Source organism: Eucyclogobius newberryi, unplaced genomic scaffold, assembly GCF_026437365.1.
Source record: "Eucyclogobius newberryi isolate DKJ021-1_F unplaced genomic scaffold, fEucNew1.0.hap1 SCAF_10, whole genome shotgun sequence".
NCBI classification, from domain to species: domain Eukaryota; kingdom Metazoa; phylum Chordata; class Actinopteri; order Gobiiformes; family Gobiidae; genus Eucyclogobius; species Eucyclogobius newberryi.
In genome coordinates this window covers 24,523,778-24,536,374 of record NW_027315724.1, presented here as the reverse complement: position 1 = coordinate 24,536,374, position 12,597 = coordinate 24,523,778, and the positions used below count along the sequence as shown (strand labels likewise).

Below are 12,597 nucleotides of genomic sequence, written 5' to 3'. Positions count from 1 at the left end.
TTTTCACCGCTTGAGGTCTCAGGACATTTTTATCTTACACTCCCATCGTATCAGAGACAGAAGAAAAGGCTTATATATATATATATATATATATATATATATATATATATATATATATATATATATATATTGTGATAAAACGTAAATATATTATTATATTTGTGTGTTAAAAGTTATCTGCATCATTAGCCTGGGGGGAGGGAAAGGCATGTATTTCTAATGACATGTGTGAAGATGTTGTAGAAGCAGCCGTGAGGAATGTTCCTCCCACCCTGGGGACCAGATGGGTAGAACATTCACCAAGGTTTTTATCTCTAAAGATAATACCAAAGAGTCGTAAAAGACAAGTGCCTTGATGTGAAGCTGACCAATGAGAAATGTGACCCGCCTTTTTAAGTGTGATTTTAATAAAATGACTTGTAAGAGGGAGGAACGCTGAGAATGATTTTGGAAAGTCGTTCAGGTTGCTTACAACATCTTGACGCGGCTAAGCCTTCCTCTCCCTTGCAAGCCACACAAAAGACTGACGTTTCTGTGTCGTTTAATATTCTAAGTTGAATTGTGTTCTCTGACTGTTAAGTAATAGCATTGATTCATGAGTAATTTCTTGACATTTTAGTGGTCCTTCGAGCCGGATGACAAGCTGTTCTTCGTGGAGAGTGAACTGCAAATCGGTGAAGTCTGTGCACAGCTAAAGGAAGTCCACTTTTCCCGTGGCCACCCATCAGCGCCTCATTCTCCGCGGGAACAGCCCGTCGTTTCGAGGCAGCGGAGAACGGACGACAAAGAAGGTCAGAAAAACTTTGTGTGTAAAAAAAAAAAAGTGAGCCATAAAACGTTTTATGCATAGGCTTTATGCAGGAGGTTAGTTACTCGCATAAAGAGGAGTTTAATATTTCTCATTGACAAAAAATACAGGAGTTTAATATTTCTCAGTAAAAAATACAGGAGTTTAATATTTCTCAGTCAAAAAATACAGGAGTTTAATATTTCTCATTATCAAAAAATACAGGAGTTTAATATTTCTCAGTCAAAAAATACAGGAGTTTAATATTTACTCATTAAAAAAAATACAGGAGTTTAATATTTACTCATTAAAAAAAATACAGGAGTTTAATATTTACTCATTGAAATAAATAAATAAATAAATAAAGGATTTATGTATGGGATAAGTTTCTTACATAAAGAGGAGTTTAATTACTCACGAGTTTAGCTACGCACAGAATTAAATGTATGCTTTGTGTGCGAGTTTGTTACTGACATAAAGACGAGTGAATGTATGCGCTGTGCCCGAGCGAGGTAAGTAAGGAAGTGTGAATGTGTGAATGACGATTAATAAGTGATTCACTAATAGGTGTGAGAATCACAATTAATCATACAAGGGTCACAAGGCGTTATTCTGAGAGATCTAAAATTTGAAGTCACGGGTGAATCTTTAAACACCACGTTTATGTCCGGAGAAATCTAATAAGGAATTTCTCTAGAAGCTTGACATTAACCGTGACTGTAAAGCAAGTAGCATTTTTCTCAGACGACCGAGACCACATAATGCCAAAATTATCACCCCAAACTGTAAAAAGACAAAGGAAAAGTCATAAGAGGATTTTGGAGGGAGACTTCCAGTGTGCTCAGATGACGTGGCAGAGAGGGGGAGATAAGGGGGGTCAACAACACAGGAGAATGGGGAGAAAGCAGTTCAGAGGATGCTCTGAAGTAAGGTTAGGAACTAAACCCAGCTGGTTTTAAATTTTTGTATTTGAGAGCTCTGTAGAACAAATTTTAAGGGTTTTGTTTTGATTGACAACAATCAATTATAAAGATTGTATTAAACTTGATAAGAGATGAAGATGAATTCAGATTTTTGTTAGATGGCCAATTTTTTGGGGAACGTGATCACAGACAGGACACTTCCTGTCCCCGACATAGAAGACAAAAGTTGTGTTTTTACGGTATCGTGTTTTTTGTGTGCACAGAACAAAGCTACGTTTTGTTTTGTTTTATTTTTGGACTTGACGAAAATTATCTTTTTGGACTTAATGCATGACTAGATGAAAGTACAGGACAAAAAGACAGAAGTGTTTTTGAATTTAGAATCAAATGCAGGCACAGGCCTGGAAGTGATAATGTGGGTAAATGGGTGACGACTGATGTTTTTGGACATAGGAGTAGAACGGGCAGTAAGTAAAGTGATAGTAAAAGTTATATCAGTAACTTATTTATTTGTATTATCATGAGGAAACCTCGTATTGCATGTAGACGTAAGTGAGGGAATAAGTTAAATAGTGACGTCCAATGCCCTCCCAGGAAAGACATGAATGGGTCATTAACTAAAGGCAAACGACACCAAGTCATAAAAAATAGTCAGAGATAAGGGGCTATTGACTGGCAAAGAATCTGGAGGACTCAGGATGGAGCAGATGTTATCTTTACGGATCACAGGGACACCAAGAGGTTACACCTCAGGGGGGTTGACGTGATGAGTAATAGGAAAAGTTAAAATTAACAGGGAAAGAATTTGACATTCTAAAGTAAATACCTGAAGGATTGTGGAGATTCAATCAAGAATTGAATAGATTTAAATTAGACAATATCATCTAAATTTAGACGCTATAGAAGTTATGAAAACCAGTGATAACAGGACTTAAACATTATAGGACTCAGGACGGAGGCAAGAGATGGTTAGACTACAAGAAGGAGAGAAAGTAAAAGCAGGTTACAAGTGAGGGTAAAGAGTAAGTGAAAAGAGAGAAAGAAAAAGCAGGTTTAGAAATTTGGAAATGGGTGTTTCCTCCGTTACGAGAGGAAGACAGAGGGGAAGACAGAGAGGAAGATGTGACGTGACAAGGGGAAAAACAGGTTGATAAAAGAGACGTGCCTTATGGACAAGGGGAAGGTTTAGAATCATTTTGATTGTTATACACATATAGACTTGCTAGAACAAACTAATACGCAATGTTTGTAAAGCACCACATGAGCAGGTGTGAGAGATTGAGTTTGAAACTCACCTGAAGCATATAGCACATGTATATAAAAGTCTTATGTCCATCGCGCTCTTATTTCCTGGTTTTTCGGTATCAGATAGAACTTCTCTCCGTTTATTTTCCCGGTTGCTGCATCAACTGCCACATAAACCTTCACTATTGTGATAATAGTAAAGAGTGCGATATCATTAATGAAGTTTTGGGCCTCTTTGAGCCGTGTTTCGTCGTAAATCGAAGCAGAAAAACTCCGGGGCTTGTATAGGGCCGCGCGGCAGCAGCGCGGAGCCGGGGGGAAGGGGGCGGGAGGCGGCAGGCGGGAGGGGGAGGCGGGTGGAGAGGGGGGAGGGGGAGGGGGGATGATGACGCGTGCTTGTGGTTATGACGCGGTCTTGTAGACACCCCCCGTCAGTTTGGAGATTCGAGGAAAGGAGATAGTCTGTAATATAGCTAAACACTGCGGGAATCAATCAAAAAAACACTCTGTGTACATATATGAAGCACAAATAGCAATGTAAGAAGGTTAAAAGCTCTGAAAAGTCGATTTTGCATGTTATGGGACCTTTAAGGAGTTGAAACTGGCTTAATGAGTACTAATACTTTTGCAAATTCTATGAAAAGTACAAGTTTTTCAAATGTCAAAAGTAATAGCACACGTACTACTGCGAAAGCGATCACAATAAGGTATAACATGTTGAAATCGGTTGAAGCGTTAAAGAGTTGAACCTGGCTAAATGAAAATCATGGAAAATATAATAATAAAAATGTTTCACAATACAAGAACATATAGTGCCTGCGTGACATCACGCAGACACTCAAATATTGATTTATTTGATATGAAAGTCAATGATTGAAAAATACATGCTGCTCGCTGCGTATCAGAGTATGTTTGTGTCCTGCTCTGCCGTAGTGACCTCTCGCCTTCTGTGGGTGCATCAGACACATCACGAGACCTTTAGCTACTAAGGCACAAGCCCTTCAAATAATTTCTACATTTTTTCATGAAATGTCTGAAGTAATGCACCTCTTTAATGGAGGAGTGTCTCAGCAGGGTTCTCCCCCAGGAAAATGTGCACAGATCAGACCTTTCCTGTAATCTGATAGATTTTAGATTAATTAATCCACACATCCTAATATAACCTACAGTAAACATTTACTTGTATTATAACAACTAGCCTACTCTTATACAATAGCTGCCTTAATCTGTATTCTACACATGCAGCTGATCACTGGTGCCATGTGTCAGTGGTTCCCAGGAGCCCTTGCCCTCTGCTGCCACCTCCTTTAGTTAGGCCGTAGTTATTTTATTACTTGGTTTACGGATTTCTAAAAAATATATATTGAACAGGCGGGCGAAATATAAATATAATTTCAATTTCAAAAGATGTTTTCTTCCGGGTATGCCCAAAACGGACCACGAGAGGAGAGGGGGGGACGCGGTGCTCAGGAGCGTGTAACAGTAGATTTAGCGTGTTTTACACTCAGAACTCACACTTCTAGGGCTACAGCCTTAGTCACAGCAAAACACGCTGGAGAAAATGTGGTAAACGGGTTTAAAATGTGTATTTGCGATATAAAGGCAGAGGAAACGGGCGCGTGCTCTCGCCGGGACCGCGCAGGGACGGAGCTGCTCTGTCACGCTTCATGCGCTCTTATTTTTTAGACTAAATACTGCTTTTTATATTTCATTTAATGCTATTTTGTGTTGTCGGCGGTACTTTATAAAAACAATTGATAATAATTCATTTAATTTATGTTGCATAAATCAATAATCTGAGTGCGGCGGATCCGTAAACCAAGTAATAAAATAACCGCAGCCTTAGGAGACAGCTCTTTACATGCTATGTTGCGTTTAACTTGTAATACATGTGAAATATTGAGTGAAACGTATCCTCGCGCGATTGGAATTACGTACATATTCGCACAACGTGAATGTGAGGCGGATTGTCAAAAAATAAAAAGTGATGAAAAGCTTGGGGTTTGTACATATTGATGGACTGTTCCTACCGGTCTTTATTTCTCGCTATATTTTAAGGATCAGGCACATTCAGCCTCTGAGTGAGCACACTCACGGGTCACGTCAGTCCCGGCCGGTCCCAGCTCCTTTCATAGTGATGCTTAGGTTAGCAATTTACGACCCGTTTGACGTAATAAACAGCACAGAAGCTAGAGTTTTGGACTCAAGCTGCCTGGATCATTCAGGAGCCTGACGCGATGTGAACTCTGGACATCTCCAGAACAGCAGCGCCGAGATCCAAAAGTGGCCAATGGTTTATGGTTATCCAGTCCTTTGGTCACTTTCAGGTTTTTGAAACAAGAGTGGCCAGAATAACTACATTTAAGGGGTGGTCACCTCAGGCCCCTCGCACCAAACAGTGGCCAAACAGGGAAAACTGTCCAACCACAACTCTGGTTACTGTTTATATGGCTAAAAAAGTAGTTGTTGAACATTCATCATTTAAGTTTTTTTAGTGTAATTAGGGCACATTTACAGACACATGATTCATAGAGTAATCTCTAGATTAATGAAAAAAGTAAGAATCTGAAGCACTTTTCTCCATGTTATTAACGCCATATTGTAGAAGTGGTCGCCCCCTTTAAAACGCGTCCAAAGTCATGTTTGGTCACCTTCTATCATGGTCAGATGTGGTGGCCACTTAACACAGTGAAAAAAGTCTCATGTCCATTTTGGCCAAATCTAATTTCTGCCAATTTTTTTAAATTTATTCAGTACTATAATTATGATTATTATGATTATGGCGACAATGATGAGTATTATTATGATTATTGTTGTGGTGTCAAATGAAGGGCATTTTAAGGTCATAATATGGGGATAATGAATATCTAATTATAAAGGTCCTCCTCATAATCTGCTTTAAATTCTCAGGGCCCAAATTTGAGTTTGGGGCATAAAGGCTCGTCACTGCTACAATATGAATAAACACAAAGTTACTTTGACTAAAGATAAGATAAGATAAGATATTCCTTTATTGTCCCACATGGGGAAATTTCATTGGTGCAACGCAGGTAGATACAGAGGTAGATACAGAAGAACAGATCACTTATAGGAAGTCTGAAAAACACTTTCAGTAGAAGATCTCCTATAAATAAATAAATAAATAAATACCATTGCATGTGATCCCGACAGTAATTGCACATGAATATGTGTCACGACAGCACATAGATTGCACATGAATTTCACAGTAATTGCACATGAATTGCACATGAATTCCAACAGCAATTGCACATATGACAGAATTGCACATCAGTATTAGGTTAGGTCAGTATTGCGACGGGATAACGTGACGATCTCCGGGTAAGACGACTGTTCTCCGCAGTTTCATGAGTTCCTCCTTTGTGTAAACGCGGTACGGCGCCGGCCGGGGGGCGGGGCCGGAGCCGGGGGGCGGGGCCGGAGCCGGGGGACTCAGAGCCAAGACACATCGCAACGACACGACGAAAACACTCAATCCAGCCGAATAAAGTCAAAACAAGTTAATTTAAAGCGATTCCAGTGCGTGTCCCGATCGTTCGTGAAGTTCCTCTTTCATATAAACGTGTATATAAACGTGTACCGACGACACGCCGTACTTTAGCGCGGCCGGAGGGCGCGGGGGGGGCTGGTGGGCTCGCTCGGAGCTAGCTCACGTCACAGTTTCAAAGCTTTACTCTTATCTTTTTTAGCTTAGTGCAACACCCCCCACCATGTCAGACTCTGTCAGCTCTCTTGGAAAATATGTAGTTGCTGAGGAGATTCTTACAATTTTGGCCTCTTATTATGGTTTACTCATCTGCATTTTTAAAAAAATGTTTCATTTTGTGTGTTTGATTAAAATTAAGTTTGTTTTCAAATGTATTTTATCACAGTCTTGTCCCATGTTTCCTACCTGCCGTACCGTACCCTGCCTATTAGCCCTTGTGTGTGTTGTCTGTGTGTGTAAATATTTGTATCCCTTGCAAATGTATGACGTAAGTTGTGAATAAAAGATTAAAAAAAAAAAAAGCTCTGTTATTGTGATTGTATGATTGTGTCGTGTGGTTTTTAACTGAAGGCACCACAGTCCACGACAAATGTCCCCAAGGGAACAATAAGGTATATTGTATTGAATTGTATTGAATTGTATTGTATTGTATTGTATTGAATTGTATTGAATTGTATTGAATTGTATTGTATTGAATTGTATTGAATTGTATTGAATTGTATTGAATTGTATTGTATTGTATTGTATTGTATTGATTTCCTGGATGTTTTTGTTTACCTGGACAAGTTCTTTGAATACTTCCCAGGTTTTAATAGAATATGTACTTTAATACAAACCAAACAAACACTCCCACCTCAGTTTTTGTCTTCATCATGTTTACAGTTGGGTGCAGTGTCATTATAAAAACCAAGCGCACGAGCTGGATGTTCAGAAGGGGTTGGGCTGTGTCACAGACTCATTAGAGCACAGATAATGCTCTGTCTTTTTGATAACTGCATGTTGGGGGTTCTGACTTGCATCAAGTGATTTCTTTCTTTATTATATCTCTGTGATATTTTGATCAATGTGTTCTTTCTCTTGGCTATGGTCACTGTGGTTGTGGGCCGCTCCAGTCCTTCTGCTCCTGGGGCTGGTGCAGCTCATGGCGGTGCAGTCGCTCTCATGCACTCGCTGGAAGTCCACGTCTAACCAGGGTCTGTACCAGGATGGAGATGTGGTCATCGGAGGGCTTTACAGTCTGCACCACCTTCCACCAAACATTGACAGTGATTTTACTCATCCCCCACTATTTAAAGCATGTTCTGGGTAATGCACTAACCTATGCTTTTAATCAAAATTTTTACTAAATCTGTATTTGTTTAGTTTTAGTTTGAATATTTTATGTCACTGAACTAAAATCCAAATCTTTGTTTTGTGTCTGAATACTGAAATGCACAATACAACACAATGCATTTTAAGTCATACATTTTGAGTGTAGTATCATGTGTGGGTGGCATTAATTGAATGTTAATGTGACAGTATAGAGGATCTTCCAATGCAGTACATTTACGCCATGATGTTTGCTGTGGATGAGATCAATCACAGACAGAGTCTGCTGCCTGGGGTGAGGCTTGGCTACCGTATACTCGACAGCTGTGGTCTGCACCCCTGGGAAATGGAGGCTGCTCTGTCTCTGGTCGGAGGAGACAACACATTCTGTACTTTTACCCCACAGAATTCCAGCTTTGTTGGAGAAATCAAACAAACAGGTAATTTTCCAAGAATGTAATACATTTGTGCAATTGAAGAGGACTGATGCATAAAGTCATATTATTTTGTTTCACAGGGATTAAAACAGTCCCGTTAATTATTGGTGGTTCATCTTCAAAAACAGCCATTATACTAACAGGTGTCCTTGGCCCACTCTCTGTACCTCTAGTAAGCTACATGTGTTGACATTCATCAAATTGATGCTATTTTGCAATCATTCATGGCATTAACAATGGCAATACCACTTCATCATTTTAGATGAGCTACCAGTCGAGCTGCCCCTGCCTCAGTGACAAACGACTCTATCCTAATTTCTTCAGGACAATCCCAAGTGATATTTATCAAGCTCGGGCTCTGGCACAATTGGCCATAGACTTCAAGTGGACATGGATTGGAGCAGTGGTGGCAGAAAATGACTATGGTCTTGTGGCAGTAAAGGTAAATATTAGTAATTGCAATGTTTTCACATTCAAATTGATAGATTTTTTTTCCCTTCAGGTTTTCCAAGAGGAGATCGAGCGGTCAGGGCTGTGTATGGCTTTTATCAGAACTCTCAGAAGACAAAACATAGTAACAGATGCCAGAGAAGCTGCTCTCACCATTCAGGCCTCAACTGTTAAAGTCATACTGGTTGTTTCCTGGTACACAGACGTCAGAGAACTGTTTGTGCAGCTAGAAAAAATCAATGTAAGAAGTAATACATTCATCTATACTGTTTTTTTTGTTATTTCCTAATTCTTTCCCTGACATCAGGTGACTGACAGACAGTTTCTTGCCACTGAGGCCTGGAGCACTAGTGGTGACCTCCTCCAACATCCTGCCACTTCAAGAGTTGCACGTGGTGTTTTTGGTGTGGCCATTCGAAGTTCGAATATGGAAGGATTTGAAAATTATATAAAAAGTTTACACCCTTCACAGCGCCCGGACAATGAGTACTTGAGAGAATACTGGGAAAAGGTGTTTGGCTGTACTCCTCTGTCTTCATCCTCTTCTCCTCTCCCTCCCTGCACTGGGACAGAGTCACTGCATGGGGTGCACAGTCACGTCACTGATATGTCCCAGTTAAGAGTCACATATAATGTATATCTGGCAGTTTATGCAGCAGCTCATGCCATCCACAGCCTTCTGTCCTGCCCCAACACTGAAGCCTCTGTAACCACATCCAACTGCTCCTCTCCTCAGAACATCACACCTGCACAGGTAAGAGACAAGTCAGTCAGAATAATAATGTTATTATTAAGACTCATCTGTCTTTTGCCTCAAGCTTCTTGAGCATTTGGGCACAGTCAACTTCACCACACCTCAGGGTGAGAGATTTTATTTCCAAGAAGGGGATATTCCAGCCAAGTATGACCTGGTCAACTGGCAGAAGACTCCTGAAGGGTCACTCAGACTGGTTCTAATCGGACGAGTAGATGGCTTTGACATTGATCTGAATGAAACAGCGATTCAGTGGAACACTGGATCAAGTCAGGTAAATCAGTGTACATTGAAATGGAATTAAAGTTGAACTAATGGTTTACAAAAACTCATTTACTGTATTCCTAAGGTCCCTGTGTCTGTGTGCACAATGAGCTGCGAGCCTGGAACCCGAAAGGCCATACGTAAAGGTGAACCTGTCTGCTGTTTTGACTGTATTCCCTGTGGGGATGGGGAAATAAGCAACAAAATAGGTGACATGCTATAAATTGTGTTCAAATAATGATAATATCACTGACAAAGTCCATCCACCATGATAATAACCATTTCTTCTGTGTGCTCTCAGACTCTCTCCAGTGTGACCGTTGTCCACTTGAGTTTTGGTCCAATCCTGCCCGAACGTCCTGCATCCCTCGACAGCTGGACTTTCTGGCCTTTAATGAAACTCTGGGCATCACTCTGACTACAGTGGCTGTGTCTGGAGCTGTAGTGACCACCGCAGTTTTTGTGGTGTTCCTTTATTACCGACAGACCCCTGTGGTACTAAAATATATTTATCTATTATGAGTTTGTACCAAGGAAGATAAATGATCTATTTTTGTTTCAGGTTCGAGCCAACAACTCTGAGCTGAGCTTCTTACTTCTTGTGTCCCTGAAGCTGTGTTTCTTGTGCTCGCTGGTTTTCATTGGTCGACCATCGTTCTGGTCCTGTCGTTTCCAGCAGGCCGTCTTTGGCATCAGCTTTGTATTGTCTGTCTCTTGTCTCCAAGTCAAAACTATGGTCGTTCTAGCAGCTTTTCGCTCAGCTCGACCAGGTTCAGAGTCTCTAATTAAGTGGTTTGGTCCTCAACAACAAAGAGGCAGCGTTGGGATTTTCACAAGTATACAGGTAACAGTAATAGCTTAACATCAACACAGCGAGTTCCATGTGTTTAAGGTTTCTTTCTTTTCTCCTCCAGATCCTTATTTGCATTATTTGGCTTTCGCTGAACCCTCCCCTGCCTCAGCCTGACTGGGATATGATTGGAGTGAAGGTGACTCTGGAGTGTGCCATGGCCTCTGTGCTGGGCTTCTCTCTGGTCCTGGGATACATCGGGCTGCTGGCCTGCACTTGCCTCCTCTTGGCTTTTCTGGCTCGAAAACTCCCAGACAACTTCAATGAGGCCAAACTCATCACTTTCAGCATGTTGATCTTCTGTGCTGTTTGGGTGGCCTTTGTCCCGGCCTACGTCAGCTCTCCTGGAAAATACTCAGTAGCTGTAGAAATATTTGCTATGTTGGCCTCTAGTTATGGTTTATTGTTTTGCATTTTTGCCCCCAAATGCTTCATAATACTGCTGAGACCTGAGAAAAACACTAAGAAACACCTCATGGCCAAGTAGTGATCTGCAAACAAATGCAATTATATTTTCTGGAGTATTGTTACTTATATTACTAATTATATTTACCATTGTACTCTATATTATTTGTCCATATTCTTTAAACGTGTTCTTTATTACTAAAAATAAAAGACATCTGAATCTCGCATTTTGCTTCATATTTACCAAACTTTTAAATACGGCAGTCACTGTTTCTTACTCAGTCTGTGCTCCAATTATTCTGGCATTTTCATCCTTTTACTGATTTTTTTTTACCTCAACATCACATGTCTGCTGGTGCAACTGCAGTGAAAGACTGTACTTTTGTGGAACAAACTAGCCTACCACATATGAAAAGTACAAGCCAGAAACACATTTTCAACACATTTTCAAGTGAACTATAAATGTTTATGAAACATTTTTCAGCCTCAAAATGTTAGAGTTTTAACTTAAGTGGAGCCTCAAGTTTTTTCCCTGGGTCTGATCATAAAGGAGTTGTCTTAAAGGAGACATGTAGTACGGTACTTTTTAGTAGGTACTTGTTATTGAACTATAACAGCTCTAAAGGGCAGAACAAACACAAATTCAGAAACATGCACCAACACTTTAAAACACAAAACTTAAATTTGAAAACACGCACAACCCCCCCACAAAAAAAAATAAATAAACATGCACAAATTAAACAACAACATTTCAATTCTAAAAAGACACACATGAATTAAAAACACACAAACTATAAAAACATAAATAAAACGGACTAATAAAAAAAAAAACACAAAATCTAAAACCCTAAATTATACACAACTCAAATGACATTTTTTTCAACAAAGAACTGGTGGTTTACTGCAGCTCATATGTTGCTGATATTTATTCTGGATGATTGATTTTTGGATCAGGGATCACAAAGGTATGCTAACAGTCCGAGAATTTCATCAAGACTCAAGACAACTTTAGATATGCATCCTTGTAAATATAATCAATATACCAGTTGCAATTACCAGCACAGTTTTTTTCAATTTACCCCACATTTTTCCAACCTTAACCTTTACCCTAACACTTTAACTTTGAATGAGCTATCATAGCAGACAGACCAGACACTCTAGCATTAACCATTCTGTTCATTGTAAACTGAAATATTGATGTGAAACGGCTTAGTAATGGAAACATGTCCATTGACTTCATGCTCAAAACTGATTAACTGATAAGATAAGATAAGATAAGATATTCCTTTATTGTCCCACATGGGGAAATTTCATTGGTGCAACGCCTCTTCATGGTGACATTGCACCATAATAAGCTGCAGATTGTCAATTACATTTTCTACGAGTCAAAAAACAAATAAACACACACAAAAAAGTAATTTAAAAAACCCTGTATCTTAGTTGAAATAGATGTTTTATTTATTAGGCCCGAGCGCCACAAGCTGGCGAGAGGCCTATTAATCTCGTAAGGCCGTGCGAAGCACGGCTGCAAAAGTTCTTACTTAGTGCGCACGAAATCGAGCGCGAAGCGCTCGCCCACTTCCAAACACTCACTAGCGCACTCCTTCACTCACACACGCCCCGTGCATACTAATTAGTAGTAGGTAAATGGAACATTACCGTTGTAAAC

The 12,597-nt window shown here is 40.0% G+C and overlaps 1 protein-coding gene across 1 annotated transcript; it reads left to right on the top strand.

Moving 5' to 3' along the window:
* The first annotated feature begins 7,931 nt into the window (after positions 1-7,931).
* LOC140379256 (extracellular calcium-sensing receptor-like) lies at positions 7,932-11,137 on the top strand. Its single transcript, XM_072464173.1, has 10 exons — positions 7,932-8,172; positions 8,295-8,377; positions 8,468-8,630; positions 8,691-8,896; positions 8,963-9,409; positions 9,474-9,683; positions 9,759-9,882; positions 9,975-10,168; positions 10,236-10,517; positions 10,588-11,137. Exons 1-10 carry the CDS (start codon positions 7,995-7,997, stop codon positions 11,008-11,010), a joined length of 2,310 nt encoding a protein of 769 aa, XP_072320274.1. The 5' UTR covers positions 7,932-7,994; the 3' UTR covers positions 11,011-11,137.
* The last annotated feature ends 1,460 nt before the right edge of the window (positions 11,138-12,597 follow it).